The sequence below is a fragment of the Asterias rubens genome, chromosome 5 (assembly GCF_902459465.1).
Source record: "Asterias rubens chromosome 5, eAstRub1.3, whole genome shotgun sequence".
In the NCBI taxonomy this organism is placed as follows: domain Eukaryota; kingdom Metazoa; phylum Echinodermata; class Asteroidea; order Forcipulatida; family Asteriidae; genus Asterias; species Asterias rubens.
Window position 1 is genome coordinate 20,597,748 of NC_047066.1, and position 17,653 is coordinate 20,615,400.

Here is a 17,653-nt window from a genome sequence, read left to right on the forward strand (position 1 = left end):
AAATCCTCCAAATTGAAACTTCCTGACAAACCTCACACGCCTGGACTTAACTTTAGATTTGCATTATACATGTACATTTGAACCTCAATCGTTCAGATTTAAAATGGGGTGGAGTACGCGGGGGGGGGGGGGTGCATGAACAATTACATCACTTTTTTCGTCTCAGCTGTCTCTTTACAAAGAGCCGATGGTGGCAGTATACAAGGTTCGCATGGCTTGCCATTATTTATTGATCGTGCAATTTCTTACCGTGATGCCGATAGTGCGCCCTCTTGGTTTTAATTACTACAACTCGGGGTTTTGAGTTGCCACTGCTCGTGTCAGACGCAATAGTGTCCGCTCGGCCGAACATGATGATGCACTTAGCTTGTAAAACAAATGCCATGGCATTTAATTTACTGCAAGGACGGTTTTGCACGGGGGCGGACACAACTGCATGTGCAAATGTGTCCGGGCAGACACAATTACGTTATGCAGCAGCGCCCGGGCGGACACGATTGCATATGCAAAACCGTCCGGCGAACATTATTGCATATGCAATAATGTCCTCCAGATAGTATTGCATAGAGGACATAATTGCATGCGACACCCGCTGTGGTAAACTGGCAACGAAATTTCTGATAATACAAGACAGTAGATTTTGAAACAAATGAAATCAACAAATTAATGGGAGAACACTTATGTTTAATTTTAATAATTTAAAAAACGTGCCAGCATGTTTTAATCATCAGTACTATACAAATCATTTTAAAATCACAATATAATCGTTTTCTATACAATCATTTGATAAAAATCTATTTAGATTTAGGTGGGAAAGTCAGCTTCAATTCGATATTGTGACACTAGTGGTTTTTATCAAAATATTTTAAACAAATTATTGCTTTCAGTTGTGTAAATTTTCAAGACTTTCTTGGTTGATGTCTAGTTTAGGCAGATTTGGAGCTGGGTTAAAAAACAGCACACTATCCATAAAAGTGTGGGAAAATTATAGAAAAACAAATCTAGATACTCCCATCTTTACATACAATGGCTGAAGTTCCCCTGCGTCTCTTTCTCTTTTTACCTCAACTTCAAACAAATTTGGGTATGCTGTTTATCCCTTGTTGAGCAAGAATTCTTTCTCATGCTGACCGAATAATTAATCTTGCTTGGCACAGACAAGGGGGTGGGTTGACTCAAGGCCTTTTATCCTGTCCCTATAAAATTGGTGAACAAGTTCAACACAGGCACATAGAGACTTATGTGAATATTATGATATGTGCTCTACAAGAACGGTTCTTTATTGTTATATAAACTGCTTTCTTCGTCCGATGGATCCACTCAAAGCTTCAGCTTGCAAGCTTATTCTGTCAAGGCAGCATTTTCTTGATGAGACCAGTGTACATGAACCTCTCTGCTTGTGCTGAGTGACAGGATTCGACCAACTGCTTGGCCTTTGCAGTGATTACTGACCGCTGCTCAGGGTTCATCAGAAGATCTTTAGCCAAGAAGATAAATTCCTATAAAGAAGAAAATAATGGGAAAAGTAAGTTTCAGATTGAACCAGAGGAAAATGGGAAGAGGACACTAGGTGGCAGCAGCCAGGGATCAATTCTTCTCAAAAAATATACCATATTTCTTTACAAGTAAATGTACATAAATATAACGTACTGAAAACTGTAATGAAAAAAACGATACAAAATTAACATAGAAAAACACAAGACAAATTCTCCCTATTTATTTTTAAACAGAGAAACTATAAAGCCTAACTGCAAAAAAAAAACCATGGTTGTATGCACAAAGTCTTTCAAATCGTATTAAATTATATTTTATGGTTTACTCATCAAAGGAAAGAGAGACAAATAAAATGGTTCAAAACAACTGATTTGTGAGATTCTCAGTTCAATGAATTCATTGGTTAACAATTGAAAAATATGACAAAATATATATTCACTGGGAGGGAATTGTACAAATAAAATACAATACAATAATAGCATATAAATCAGTGACAGGTAAACATATCAATCAATTAGGAATAATGTATGAGGAAATATTATGCAACAGAAATCAGACAAATCAAAAGAATTGGAATGTTAAGCAATAACATAAAACATACCAAGACAAAAGTTCATCACAACAATTATGTAATTAAACCAGTGAGATTACATCAAAAATGCAATACAAGACAATTCAATTTACAAATTGTTGATGTAAAAACAAGTAATGCAAAGCAATACAGTACATGTATATACATTTACACACTTGTTTAGGGGTGTGGAGGGTCGAGAGGTTTGTGGCAGTGGGTTTCTACAATAGGATTTCGGGCCTGAGGAAGTTTGAGCTGGAGGGGAAAGTAAGTGTTCCCCCTAGGCTAACCATGAAATAGAGAAACCTCAAGCATAAAATACAATTGACATAAAATATCACACATGCTGCAAGAGGAAACAGGTTGCCTACCCCCCCCCCCCCACCCCAACACCCTCTCCCTTTCTGAGGGATATAACTGTACCCCCTCAAAGGATTTGGGTACTTTTTGTAGCACAAAACACAATGATCACAGATTTACATTGAACTAAGCCGTTTAAAAATAATGGTAATAGACAGCTTACCTTAAAATATTAGTTGCTGAGGTGCTGTAGTTTTGGGAAACGACATGAACGAGTAAAACATTGTCATGAAAAAACGTTTTTACATGCTAACATAATTTAATGATCACTGAGACCAAAATATTTTCATAACATTGCTTTACTCATTTCTCATAACCTACAGCACATCAGCCAGTAATATTTTCAGGGAAGCTTTATCTTCAAACTGTGTGAGTTTATTGTAAATCTGTGGACATTGTGTTTTTGGTCCTACAAAAAGTACCCAGACCCTTTAACAGTGGTTTACTGGCCAAATGATGGTTGAAATAACACAGGACCAGTAAATATTTTCTCCAAGTGGTTCCACTTGGGCCCAATTTCATGAAGCTGTTGAGCGGAAAATACTGCTTGACAAAATTCTTTGCTGAGCAAAAATTGAGTGGGACACCAGTCACAACGGTGTCACCTTTTGGCAGGTAACCTGTTTCTGTTAAGCATAAATTGTCTGTGCTTAGCAAGCTTTGTGCTCACAGGTTTTATCAAATTGTAGCCATTTTTTTTTTTAAACATACACATCTACTAAATATGAAATTTGGACCAGTGGAGAATCTGACTGTGAAAACTAAAAGAAACCACTAACTGGTCCTGCTGACTAGTTACAGCAAACCCTGGCTAACTCAATGCAATGGTACTGACCTGTGGAGTGTCATACAGCAGACCAGTCTGTCTATGTTCAACTAGTGTTCTGTTTCCTGGTATGTTGCGTGCTATCACTGGTACACATAAATCCATAGCCTGCAATGTTACCAAAAGGAGAAAAAATATGTACATTTATTGACCCATCTTGCAAAGTCACAGTGTTTTGTGCCAACTACGGTCAATTGGTGTGCAAAACTAAGAGTTACTGTCACTTCAATAAATACAATGTACAGCAGCTAAAAATTTATAACAAATTTTAATTTCAGCACTGAAAAGTCTGTCTTATAATTTGCATGGAATCTTAAACCACTATTTGAAGCACCTAGAATTGACTTTACTGTAGGGCACTTGCCAGTCATTGGTATGTGGGTAAACTGCGAGTGTGCACGCGAGCTGATATTAGCTTGCAGTACACAAGAAGTTCAAGAATTAAACAGAATCTGGACCAGTAACCATGCAGACGAGCTTGTGTTCTCGAGCATCAAAAATGCTTGATAACAGTTCAACAGGAAATCTGTCCCAGCAGATTCTGTCCCGCATTTGGTAAATTAATATGAGCTGGAGGATGATAAAACAAAAGAGGGCGATAGCAGAAGAAGTACACAGTTGAAGTATCAGTACACGTACAGTTCGCCGTATGGGGGACAGAATCTTTGAGGGGACAACAAATCGTGCCACACCAGCACTATATACATGTCAGTTATTATTATTAACTACACTGTACCTCTAGTATAGCAGTGGACATGCCTTCACTCAGCGACGAGTTGACTACAGCAGTACATTCTTGCATGGCTTTATGGCAGTCATCTTGTGCTAAAGGTTCTATCATCTCAACCCCTGGCAACCTGCACACACAAAGTAAAAAGAAATTAAGTTATTAACAAAAATACATGATGTGAACTGGCGCTCATCACCAGGCACACTCTGTGGTCGAGTGGTTAGCTCAACGTGATAATGGTGAGAGTAACTATAAATATAAATATGAATAGTAAACTTGCGGGTACAACCATGAGTAAAATCTCTTTTGAAGGAGTGGTGCAGAGCCAATTTGGTCTTGACGTTTCAAACAGTATACTCTGCTCGTCTTCAGGAGAATGGTGGTTCTAAACCCACCCGAGTAGAATCTGAATTTGAATGTAAGGACACTGCTCACGACCAGACAGAAAGCATCATCAAGAGTGACAGTGTAAAGCCACAAAGTCAAGAAAAATTGGTCAGTCAAGGGCGCGTGTTTACCTCCAACCTGACCATGTGTATTTTGGACATGATGCTGTACAGCAGGCCTGGAATTTCATCATAAAGAGGGCAACACCATTTTCAATTTGCAAAGGTCACTTCCATTTAAAAATCTTTATGTGCACCAGAGAAGTCACTGCCTTCGTGTAGTTACAAGAGGTTCGATCCAAGAGTTTCAACGTTGGACACAACAAAACTTCCTGAAGTTAAATGATGATAAGACAGAGTTCCTTTTATTTGGGTCACGTCAACAGTTAACTAAGGTTTCAGTGCCATACATCTCCATCGGTGATGCTCGGATAGCTCCCTCGCTGAAAGCTCGGAACTTGGGGGTTATTTTTGATTCATCGATGACACTTCAGCCACACATCAACAATATTGTTCGTTTATCATCATATCACATCAGGAATATAGGTAAGATTCGCAAGTACTTGGACAAAAGTGCCACTAAAAAGGTCATTCACGCATTTGTTACTTCCCGCTTGACAACGGCAATGCTCTTCTCTACAGTCTTCCTAACAACCAGATTTCCCGACTTCAACGGCTCCAAAATACTGCTGCCCGCATTGTGACACTGTCTAGAAAATCCTGTTCTATCATCCCCATTCTGAAACAACTACACTGGCTCCTTATCTCTCAACGAATCATCTTCAAGCTGATGCTCATTGTCCACAAAGCTCTAAATGGCAAGGCTCCCCACTATATTTCTGAACTGCTTCAAGTTTACACTCCATCAAGGAATCTTCGATCAAGTTCCATTCTTCTCCTCATTGAACCCAAGTCTCGACACTCATGGGGTGACAGGTCTTTTTCTTCAGCCGCGCCACGCATCTGGAACTCTCTACCACTTAATCTTCGATCTTGTGTTTGTACCGCAAAATTCAAGTCTCTTCTCAAAACTTATCTTATGTCACAGGTTTTCAATGACTAATTTTGTTGTGTCTGTTTTTCTTTGTGTTGTGTTTTTGTTTTTGTTTTGTTTTTGGTTTTACTGCGCCTTGAACACCCAGCAGGGTGGATATGTGCGCATTACAAGTCTTATTATTATTATTATTATTATTATTATTATTATTATTATTGTTACAGGCATCATACAATGCACACTGGGGTTAAGGTAAAACGGAAACAATAAATACAACCTTTTTAAAAACACACACGTCTCTCAATTAACATGATATTTTATCTCACTTAGAGTGAAAGTTCATTATCTTTAATGAAGAGTAAATCCAAGGTGCAGCATACATTCCCTTAACCTTAACACCACCCCCCCCCCCCCCCCCGCCCCAATATCCCAGTAAGCCCAAACTGAAAAGAACTAAAGATAAAGAGGTACCACATGTACATACCGTTTTGCGGTTACTTTGACCTTTTCTGCAAACTGATTATCCAAACATGGTCCCATGATGACAAGATAAATACTCCTGTTCTCATTATGCCACTCTGTAAAAAGAAAACAAGGAAAAGACCTTCTGAAAAAAAATTCTCACCTGTAGCACATTGTCCATGTTGGACAATGATATTACTTACATATCCAACACAAAATGAAACAGACCCCCCTGCAGCTTTAAGCCATGTCCGTTCAAGTCTTTGGCGTTCAACTGTGTCTTTAAGAGGTAAGTGAAGTGCATCTACATCCAAGTTTCAAGTTTATCATGAATTTGTTATTCCTTTCATGTTGTGTTTTCTGTAACATTTTTTGACTATAGCAACCCTCATCTTTTGATATACACTTTTATTTGAGAATTTGAAAAAAAAAAATAAATCTTGCTGCCTTTGAAGTAAAAACATTCAGTCAGTAGTGCAAAGATATTGTAGTATGAACAATATCAAAAAGGTATCAACAATGCAAGTGAGTGAAGTAAAAGACCGATCCATTAGGCTCCGCCCAATCGCACGTGTGAGCAAGAACACGTGAGCCTCTCCAATGCCTCTCTGCACAACTCTGCCGCGTTCGCCAAAGCATACGCGCACGCATGTTGGACTTTATTTGTCGGACCTTCAAAACGCAATGGGGCGGAGCTTAATGGATCGGTCTATTGTTCCATTGTATAAAAAGAAAAAAAAACAATCAGAATACCTGAAAAACGGTGAGCCAGATACAATGGATCCTTGACTGGTCTCATTCCAGCCACCAACAGAAATATCTTGCTGTGATCTGGAATGCCACACGCATCACGAAGATGGAGGTGAAAATCAAAATGGCTGGAGGGTGAGGTTACAACTCCTAAAAGAGATCAAGAACACAAGTAGACTTTAATCAAATAATCACCAGGGTCAAAATTCATAAGGTGGATAAAGCAGGAGAACAATCAAGAGTCAAAGTTCATGGAGAACAAAAATGATATGTGAAAGTTAACACATTTAGTGTCTCAAAGCGCTTCACAAAGAAAAACATTATAAAATACAGAATGAGAAGTTACAAAATGAAATATAAATTATAAATACAGAAAAAGCAGCAGGAACTGGTTTCATATCAGTTTTTATGTGGTGCGGCAATTGTGCAGGTGACAAGTGTGAGAAAGAGCGATGGCATGTACTCGATGGTACACTTGGTATTTTGGCTGGTTAAACTTTTGCCAGTTAGCGAAATGTTTAAATGCTTAGATAATAAGGTTGTTTTGGATGAGCGATCCAGAGCACCAAACTAAAATTCTTTGTTGTCGGAGTCTGGGTTCCATTCACAGCACTTGTGTCCTCGAGCGAGATACATAATTGTATCCAGACTCAACATCAGCTATTTCCCCACTAATTTCAAGAGCATCCTTACCTTGTGGCTGGGTGTACAGTCTGCTACCAATGTCAGGCTGCAAAAAATAATTAAATCTTAAGTTAAACTATTTAACTAGGGTAATTTAACAGTTATTCAAATTGCATTGATTTAAGACCAGAATTCTGGATTTCATGGGAATTTTTTTTTAATGAAAAATGTAAATTTGTCGATCATGGCACTGATTACCAGAGAATTCTGCACTCACAGTGCAAAATTTGTAGGCCATACATGTACATGTAAGCGCAGAATGAAAACATTGTTGCCCACAGTATACTGCGGTAGTAGAAAAATATGTCCAGTTTAGTTCAAAGAAAGGGTCAGAAAGTTTTGTTTATACCTATGCATGCTACACATAACTAAGCATTCTTTGCTCACACAAATAGTGCAGTAAGTTAAGTGGTAATTGGTGAACTTGAGAACAAATTTCTATGGCAGGAAGAGCCATGAATAATGGAGCTTGGTTTTCCTGAACATGTCTTACATTATATTTTGACAATCAGGGCCCAATTTCGTAGAGCTGCTTAAAAATAGAATTTTGATTGACACGTTTCTGCTTAGCAGAAATGAGCAGGATACCAGTCACAAATTGTAGCCTACATGTGACATGGAAGTTTGAATGGTAACCATATTTACCGTGCTTAACTGATTTGTGTGCTTAAGCAGCTTTATGAAATTGGGCCCAGATATTGGAATATATGGTCAATGAAATGCAAATAACCACAACATTTTTGTTTAGTTTGCTATAGCTTTTGCCTTGAGTGACATAGCCTTGCTCAAGGCAGTCGCATTATTCGCTCCGAAAAGACGCTACTGTAAACCCACCCATATACCCTGTGAGTGGTGCGTGTAATCACACCGCATGACCCACCCGTATACACACTGTCACATCGTACGACTACTGTGCACACAAGTCATCCGCACTCGTACCACTAACCGCATGCGGAGGCCGTCAGGCCGACAGCCTTGTTGGGTCTGTAACTTCCGGGTTTAATGTGTTTCATGAAAAAAAATTCCACTAGTGGAAAAAAATGGGTGGGCTCTTGGACATGCTGGTATGCAGCTCATGAATATGTGTATCTTTCGTCAGACCAATTGCAGACGACACAGGATGGGAAGCAAATGAATTATTCATTTTGACGTCAAATCACGCACTTCCCTTATCACGACCTTTGGACCCTATCATGCTCGCTGAGCGTCCGTGGTGGTGGTGTGTGATGTAAATATGTCTTGTCTTTCGCGGGCATTATGGTAATGAGCTGACCGTGGGAACTATTCGCTTATTATAGTAATGAGGTCAGTGGCTTCAACACAGACCCTACAAGGCTGTCGGCCATTTTATCAACTAATATGTAAACAAACAATGACAGTACTTACCCATAATGTAACAGCCTGATCCCTCATGGCTTGATTAAAACTCACAAGAAACCTGTTATATTAAAACGAAATTAAAAAATAAACAAAACTACACACAATAATCTTATCAAACAGGTCATGAAACTTTTAGTTGGTGCTTCAACAATTGAAGCTCAGTCAGTTTCCATAAATCATGCAATGACAAAACTGTTCCCGTTTCTGCTGTGCTATTTTAAGTTGTCTGACAAAACTAACATAAAAACTGTACTAAAGAAATTTATGCAGATTGTATTTAGAAGTGAAAGTCAGTACCCAAAAAAATGAAAGTCAGTACCCAAAAAAATGAAGGTGAAATCTTGCATAATTGGTTTTATGTTTACATCTGGAGTAGCGTAATAGAAAATAGGAACCTGCATTAGTTACAAATAAGGGTATAAAAGGATGATCATACGTTTATAAAGCACAGTTTATACTTCACGCCAAAGCGAAGTGAATTTTGCTGATGCAATAATTGATACATACATGTAGGCTACCGCTTTTCCAATAATGATGCAAGAAAATTTGCTAATGATGTTGAAACTATCTAAAGCTTAGATGTGGGAGGAAAACCCCAACTGGGGAAAACCCACCATTCAGGTAGGAACTGAAACCCAAATGCAAGGTTCTGATCCTTAGCAGGATTGGCACAGCCATCTATGTCCCAAAGGTGAAAGGAGCGGATGAAACCAGAACAAAAGTGCCCAGTAGTAATTTGTCTTTAAAATATTCAAAGCTTACCTTGCTTTCATTATGACTGCAGTCATGGTCCGTAATTTCTCATGATTCTTAGGATACTCATTGATGTCTGTGCCACCAAACACTATGCCGTACGGTACAGGACACTCTGCAACAGAAAATACCCAAAAGGTCTTAGCACCTATGCAGTATAGAATCTTCAATCTTTCTAGACATGCTAGATGCAGAAGCCATTTTTAAAGCACAGATATAATGACCAATTAGCAAGGGAATAAAAGAGTGGGGACAAGTTCTTAAACGACCGTTAAAAACCGACAGGGTCGTGGCTGCATGATAAAGGCCAAAGGCGGCGCCCGCACGGCCATGACCTTGTCGGTTTTAAATAAGGGAATAAAAGAGTAGCGACGAGTTCTTACATGGCCGTTTAAAGCCAGCAGGGTCGAATTGCCGTGTGATAAAAGCCCAAGGCGAAGGGAAGCGCACAGCAACGACCCTGCAAGGTTTTAAACGGACGTTTAAGAACGAGTCACTACTCTTTTATTCCCATTCATAAATGCCCTTTTGTTAAAAAATATTTTTAAAAATACAATTACAGACATTTTGACAATTGAAAATTCGAGGTTTAAAATATTTTTTTTCAAAAACTTCGAAGAGTCTGTTGCGCGTGGGTTGTGTGTTCGCGCGCGCACTTAGAAATAGATTACGCGCGCGCGCTTAGAAGTAGATTACGCGCTGTTACTAATAGCTATGAATTGCGGTCAAGGTATTTCCCCAAAAGAACCAGTCAATTTGATACTCAGTTTCAAAGTGGGTGTGAGCCAGTACATATGTGGGAAGACTTTGGGTGCAATTACATGTAACCCTGTTTTCCTCCACAAGTGTCAAGAACGTAACCCTAACCCACATTCTGATGATAAAAACACCAGAACTTGAGTTCAGTTCACTAAACCGCTCTGCCTTATTATGCCAGGTAGAAACATGTGAAGCCTTGCAAAGCCTAAAAAATCTACATTTACAAAAAATCAAAATCTTACCAAGGAGGAGCCTGCCACTACGGTAGGCGTGTATGGCTAGCACACAGTCAGCTGCTGTCATGACAACATGATGGTTGAAGTCAACACCACTGCTAAAGCCGTTGCTATCAACTAATTCACTCTCAATGCCATCTTGTTTAAAAAAGTCACTGAAAACATAAAATGGAAGTGGTTAGTTTGAATCTCTCACATTTTGTTTGTGTTCTTAGAGTACAATTACACTTTTTAAATAAATATATTAGCAGGGCGGGGTGGCGGCCGGAAAGGGGGAGCGGTGGAATAAAGCAGCATCTTCACCAGCGTTTCTAACTGACTGAAGACTATGCAGGCAAATCACCGGGCTAACTCAGTGGTCTACAGGTACATGTAAGACATCTGCTATTGCAATACAAAGGTCGTGGGTTCGAATCCAACCCGAGTAATTTGCCTGTGGATTTTTTTTTACAGAACTCTGGTAATGTACTGATTAGATAAAGTCTCGACAGTCCTTATTACGCATCAGTATAAGGGTAAAAAAAAATATCATTCTTTATCCCTCTGATGCAAAAAAAGGTTATTATGACAAATTATTTTTTGATTATATCTGATCTCTTTAGAAACTACATGTAAGGGCATCCTTGTAACTTTTGCTTAGCCCTGCACAACACATCCACTATGGAAACATTTGGGTCCCCGAGAGAGATTTACTGAGATCCTTCCTCACTAACAAAACCCAACACCATAAAATGGTAACTCAACAGCAAAATGTTCGACTCTTGCGGTATGCACGTAAGCCCTTGCAAAACATAATTTAAGTTTACTTGTGCATACCTCAGTCCAACACAATCAAACAAAGAACATTCATTTTGAAAGGTTAGGGATGGCTGTGTGGCTATAGACGTGAAAATTGATGAGATTGATCTATTTAAAGTATGAGTACCTTATTCTATGAGCAGATGAGAAGTTCCCAGTGTGTGCCCTTAGTGCAGAAAGAACCAAAACCTTCATAGACAAGCTGTTGATTCTCAAGAATCATCATCAGATAGTGACCCAAGGGTTCACCAATTAATATTGGCTACTTTACACTAGTCACTCTGTGGAAAGCAAAAAGTTGACAGTTAAACAATATACAAATAATTGTATCAGTACAAACACAGGCTGGAACCCTAAGCAACTTAACCAATGCCCCTTAACCCACCCCAACACAATGGACATGTACCCTATCCCCATGGTTGTTATGATTAGGCCTACACTAGTAATAATTTATGATACGATGCAATGTAGGCCTACATTAAACAAATTAACAAATAGGCATACATGTAGTTCTTATCATTAGTTTTTGATTATGTATTTCACTTGTGAGTTCAGTGGGAAAATATGCCAAATCGAACGGCCACTTTTGTTCAGTAATCAGATTGGGTATGTTTCAGAACTGGTACCCAGCAAAGTCCACTTAATTGTTGGATGTAAAGTTGAAGTAAAAAAAAAAAAGGAGTACTGTATGTATGTGAAGCAAGTGGAAAGTTGTGCAGAGTAAAGAAGTGCAATTTAAAACAAAAATCCTTCAAGCTACATGTTGTGATTTGAAGATGCCCATCACTGATGGAGTGGTGATAATGTCTGCAGGGAGTAAGCTCCAAAGTCTGCCTGCTGTGTGGGCATGAAGGAGAACTTGCAGATATCCTTTTAGGAATGGGTTGTAAGAAGCTGACAGTGTTTTGCTGAATGGTTGTTTCTCAGTCTAACATTAGACATGGTTGTGAGTAACTGGTGAATGAGGTACGGCTCTTTATCCCTTCTAGTATTGGAGTGACGCCCACTGCAGACTCCTGAGAATTTCAATTAATGCTCTCGGTCCGGTAGGATGTATATGTAACTGCACAAATCTTTCTTCCAATGGTTTAAACCTGGTTGATGGCCGAGCAGTTTTCTAGATGGAGTCTCAAAATAGAGATGGTACTATCTATGCCTGGTCTTTCAATCTTAAACAACAGTGTCTTAGGTTAGCTTGATGAGTCCCTACATTCAGTTGGCTTTCAGGGTGATGTTTGTTTAATATGTGAGCTTTCCAGGAGAGCTTGGGTGTGAAGGTTAGACCCCAGATATGGATGTTCAAATTGGTGTCAATACGTCTATGCCTTGGTTGTACTCAAAGCTGTTTTGTGGGTACAGTGGGAGACTTGCATTGCTTGGAACTGGGTCGACTTGAATTTTATCTGCAATTTCGATGACCAAGACTGCAGTAGAGAACCAATATTTTTGCAGTCATCCTTGGTGTTACTAGGCTCGTCTAACGAACAATCATTTGTGAATAGACGATGAGATGGAGTCGATATTATAGATGAATGCAAGAAATAATAATGGTCCTAGCTTCGTGCCTTCATGAACTCCAGAGAAAACATCTGCCCACTCCAAACTTTTGCCATCTACAAGTACCATTAATCGCTGGGATTGCTTTATAAGGAAGTTTTCAAACCACTTCAAGACCACAAACTTCAGGATGTAGTTTTATGGGAGGAGTCTCTGGTGGTGTACTTGATCAAAGAAAGTCTTGGAGAAGTCAAGGATGATGAAGCAAAGTGCTTTTCAGTCAAAAAGGGCTTTTGCAAAGTCATTGGCTGTGATGATGTGTTGCGACTCACAGGAACAGCCAGGATTCAGAATGTTGTTTGTGTGTCATTATGATTCATTACTTAGCTGAAGATGATGATCGATAAATATTTTACCCTAGCCTGTACTGCAATCAACCGTCTTGAGGGAAGGTGAAATTTCAGGATTCTGTGCACACCTTCCAGATTTGAACTGCATGTTGGCTTTTTTCTTTATTGTCAGTGACTGTCTTATTCCTGTGTGTCATCAGGGCTGAAATACCGGTGATATTGCACCACTTGGCTTTTTTGAAGCGCCACAAACTTTTCTTGTGTATGTTATTCTGATCATTCAGCATTGTGGATGTTAAGCATGTTAAGTAGAAGACACGAATCTTGTGAACTGCACATGTACTCATCTGGAATGACTTGAATTGGTCCGAGCCGAATCCTAGAATTTGAGTTCTTCACATTCTTGTACATTCTTGATTTCTTCTTTGTTTGATGTAAGGAGTATCAAGCTTGGCTGGCATGACATCTTGTGACATTACTGGAAATGTTCTCTAATATTTACAGCTGGATTGCTCAATGGTGGATCGTTGAAAATGCTTGATCTTGCTAGAAGTTCTTAGCTTGAATTTTCTTGTAGGATGTACATTGTAGGTCAACTTTACTTGAAACAGCATCATCACTGATTCTTTCCACTATCTAAGTGCTCTTGGTGGATTTAGGACGAGTCGTAAAAATAAGGTCCAGGATGTTGCTGGTTCGATCCCTAGTTCTTGTAGGTCCAGACACCTGCTACTCCATGTCAATACAAGCGATCAAGAGAAGTTGACACTAAGTGGTTTCGTTAAGCGTTTGCTTGACTGTGCTGTTAGTCCAATCAATGTCATCCATGTTGAATTCACCTTTGAGAAGAATGACAGCAGATGGATCTCTTATATTGGCACAGCATGATGAGCTGTAGTGTATGTTTTCAGTGACCGGCTTATTGTTGTAGTTGAGGTGAGATACCAATGCTTTCTTGCTGCTCGGCTTTGATAAATGGCAGACACTTTTCTTGTACTTGTCACCATGATCATTCAGCATACGGTTGATACACAACCAGTAGTAGGACTGAATCTTCTTCACCACACTCATCCGGAATGTCTTGAGTTAGCCCAAGTCTAGAAGTGAGTCTTCATTTCAACTTTCTTGTACATTCTGGCCCTGTTCAATGTTTGATGTACTTTTAGGAAGTAACAAGCATGGCTGGCATGAGATATTTGGAGTGGGATTGTTCTTTATTTTCGTTAGTATCATTGAGAATGCTCACTGAAAAAAGGGTTGTAAGATTTCAACAGTTCAATGTCAGACTTTACATAGATGCATGTAGCAGTCTCCTACTGATGGTAGGATGTACACTATGCGTTAACATGATCTGAGATTCCTTGCTTTACATTGGTGTCTCAGAGGTGAGAGACAGTGTTGTGTGCTGCTTGGCTTTGATGAAGCGCTAATATTATTCTTGTATCAGGATCCTTCAGCATGCGGTTGGTGAATGACCAAAAGAGGGCATCGTTTTTCTTCTGCACACTCATCCAATGTCTTGATTTGGTCCAAGTCAATCCTAGACTTTTCACATTCTTGTGCATTCTGGCCTTCTTCCTAAACGACCAAAGGTTCCAACCCGTTCAATGCACATTAGGGAGTAACTAGCTTGGCTAGCATGATATTTTTAAATGTTAATGAATGGGAATGTTCTCCCTATTGTTTGCTGGATTTCTTGTCGGAGGATTATAAGATTAATCACTGAAAAAGGGGTAGTGAAAGATTTCAACAGTTCAAAGTCAGATTTAATACAGCCATACATGTATTGACTTGAAGTAGATGAAGAACTTTTTTTTCCCTACTGATGGTAGTCAATGTTCACTCAGAACAGTTCCATTATAACTGACTCATTCTATCTTAAGTGCCTTTGATGGAGTTAGGATGAGGCGTTAGAATCAGGCACAGGATGTTGCTGGCTCGATTCCTACATGTAGTTCTTGTGGGTTCAAAAACCTGCTGCTCCATCATGCAAGTCAATGTCGTACATTACCCATTATTACAAATGTTCAAGAGAAGTTGACAATATTAGAGATGCCTATTGCTTGACTGTGCTGTTACAATGTAGTCCAATCAATGTCGCCTTCGATATCAGAGCCAAGACGGAGAAATCATCAGACAGCGACGCAATCTGAGCCACAGCAGCCAGAAAATCAAAGAAGCTGTCTACACCACCTTTATTCGACAGCAGTCGAATACGCAGCAACTTCATGGGATCCCCACACGCAACGTAACATCAAGAAGCTATAGAGCAAGTCCAACGAAGCTCAGCTCGATTCGTCATGGGAGGTTATAGAAGAACGAGCAGTGTTACCGCCATGCTAGATCACCTCGAATGGCCCTCTCTTCAGGAACGTCGTTACCAAAGCCGCCTTCAAATGATGTACAAAATAAGATTCAACTTGGTCGACATCCCTTGGAACACCCTTCTCACACACTCAACCACATCAACAAGAAGTCATGGCTCTCGTTTCACAATCCCACATACCAGCTCTTCAGTCTACGCCAGCTCCTTCTTCCCACGAACCATCCGGGACTGGAACAACCTCCCAGTTGATCCTGCGGTGTACCCGTCCCTTGACGCTTTCAAACTGGCGTTAAGGGACCCCCGGCTGAAGTAAACCTCATCTCCAGCTTTTTACTCACACCTGTACATAATTCTATCTGCACCTGACACAAATTCCTGTTGCCTAAGTCAACACATGCGCTCACACGCAGTGCGTACATCTTCAACCATTTGAAGGCTGCACTTTATAAGGAAGAAGAAGAATCATCATCTGCTGAAGTACTGGATTGCGCAGTATACAGTACAGACAGTAGCTACTATACTACACTAGGCATGAACACATAGTACATACAGGGGGGTCCCCATACAGGTAGCAGAAGAAGCTGTCACTAGCTACTGGCACTGCCATCGTGCCAAAAGAACTTGCCCAACTCCCCCACTGCACCCAAACAAAATTAATGTGAACTTGACTGTGTCAGTCAGTGTGTATTGCATTCACAATACATTATTTACTTACACGTGTGTGTTGTGTCACTTGTGTGTACCAACCATCACGGCACACACAGCAATATCATAATATGGAACTTTATCTTGGTTTTAATCCACAAGCAGTTGTAAAGATAGAAGTAGATTTGGCACCTAATCTAGCTTTATCAAAATGTTAACACATTTAACTAATAAATATCAGCATATAACTAGTAAACTAGAAGTAGAATTTGTAACCTACCTCCAGCCATAGAGTAACTCTATGCTCCAGCTTGCTGACGTTGACGTGTTGACAACATAAACAACAGCTGTACGATATGACCTTCTTCTCATACTTCTTCTCATATGTATGTATAACCATAGCACAATTTATGGGGTCGGTCAGCAAGAGAACGAGGTGGTGCAGCCAGCCGCGCTCGCGCTGCAGCATGCAGTATGCACCGCACACATACATAGTACGCGCAGCCCCCCCCCCCCCCCACCCCCGAGAGGCACGATTTGTTTACTAGTTTATTTTGTGGGCGTGACCAGCAGCCTAAAAGTCACGTACAGGAGGACAGCACGTGGATGATAACCATACTAACCAAACACGTCATAAACATTACCAGACAAATTATGCTAATGAGCAAAAGACTGGCCAATGAAGTTGAGCGAAATTGATTGACCAATGAAAAGACTGTCCACTGCCACCATAACCCACGGCCATTTCATGTGCTAATTGTAAAACAGACGACTTAAAAAAAATTATACAACAACTTAATTTTATACTATGGGGCCATGTGCCAATACTCCGGGGAAAAATGTACTTTTTTGCTCGAGGGCAGTTGCCTTCAACCCTTCTCTAAAGCCACTCGAATGGTTGGACCAATATAATTGGAAAATTAACAGGCCCTAAATTACATTTACTTCACAAAATCCCCTAACTCACAAATACACGAGTGTAAACGCTCTCATAAAACCGGTACATTCTTCAACAATATACATGACATAGCCTATCGTCCGTTTATTTTTTTCCAATAAAATTATGCCACTAAACTTCAACTACCAGTACGCTTAAATATTCTAAATATTCCTTAAAGGTCGTCAGACATGTTCGCAAAACTGTAATGTTGTTTTTGGACCAACATAATTGGAAACTAGGAGGTAAAAGATTACGTTATTTAAATAAAAAAAATCCTCGAAGTCAAAAACAAGTAAAAAGCGAACCGCTCTCATAAAACCTGCGCATTATTCAACAACACAGCCTACCGTCCGTTTATGATTTTTGCAATGAAAGTATGCCACTAAACTTGAGCTACCGATACGAAGTCAAAAGTTCCTGTGAAGGTTTTTGCACGGATAGTGCTGATATGACCAAATTAAATGTAAAGTTATAGCCTACAATTTAAAAAAAGGTTCGAAACAAAGCTATCCAAATTAAAACGCCGGGGTATGGTGGGGGGGGGGGGGGGGTTCTGTATTCTGAGGCAGAACCCAGTAAAGTAAATGAACTTTCAGAGAAAAATTTTGGGGAAGAGTTGTTATTCGTTTGTTTGTTTGTTTGTTTGTTCTGGAAGGGTGGTTCTCATAGTTATCAAAGCCTTATCAGGTAAACTTGTAAGGAAAGAGTACAA

At 39.7% G+C, this 17,653-nt stretch overlaps 1 protein-coding gene across 2 annotated transcripts; it reads right to left on the reverse strand.

Moving 5' to 3' along the window:
- Positions 1-667: 667 nt before the first annotated feature.
- On the reverse strand, positions 668-16,362 carry LOC117290985 (glycosyltransferase 1 domain-containing protein 1-like). 2 transcript variants are annotated; one of them, XM_033772579.1, is made up of 11 exons: positions 16,282-16,362; positions 11,311-11,464; positions 10,392-10,540; positions 9,400-9,505; positions 8,644-8,695; positions 7,267-7,303; positions 6,577-6,723; positions 5,846-5,939; positions 3,988-4,108; positions 3,261-3,359; positions 668-1,499 (listed from the first exon to the last, which is right to left on the reverse strand). In XM_033772579.1, exons 2-11 carry the CDS (start codon positions 11,376-11,378, stop codon positions 1,350-1,352), a joined length of 1,023 nt encoding a protein of 340 aa, XP_033628470.1. In that variant the 5' UTR covers positions 11,379-11,464; positions 16,282-16,362; the 3' UTR covers positions 668-1,349. The 2 variants fall into 2 exon arrangements, with proteins under 2 accessions (XP_033628470.1, XP_033628471.1); XM_033772580.1 differs by lacking the exon at positions 16,282-16,362 and adding an exon at positions 16,072-16,090.
- Between the last annotated feature and the right edge of the window lie 1,291 nt (positions 16,363-17,653).

Excerpts from the sequence above, each read along its gene's own strand:
- LOC117290985 (XM_033772579.1), bottom strand. The coding sequence starts at position 11,378 with ATGAAGGTTTTGGTTCTTTCTGCACTAAGGGCACACACTGGGAACTTC. Across the intron at positions 7,304-8,643 it reads ATCAGGCTGTTACATTATGG|CCTGACATTGGTAGCAGACT; the intron begins GTAAGTACTGTC and ends TATTTTTTGCAG. Across the intron at positions 6,724-7,266 it reads ACTGTACACCCAGCCACAAG|GAGTTGTAACCTCACCCTCC; the intron begins GTAAGGATGCTC and ends GATCTCTTTTAG.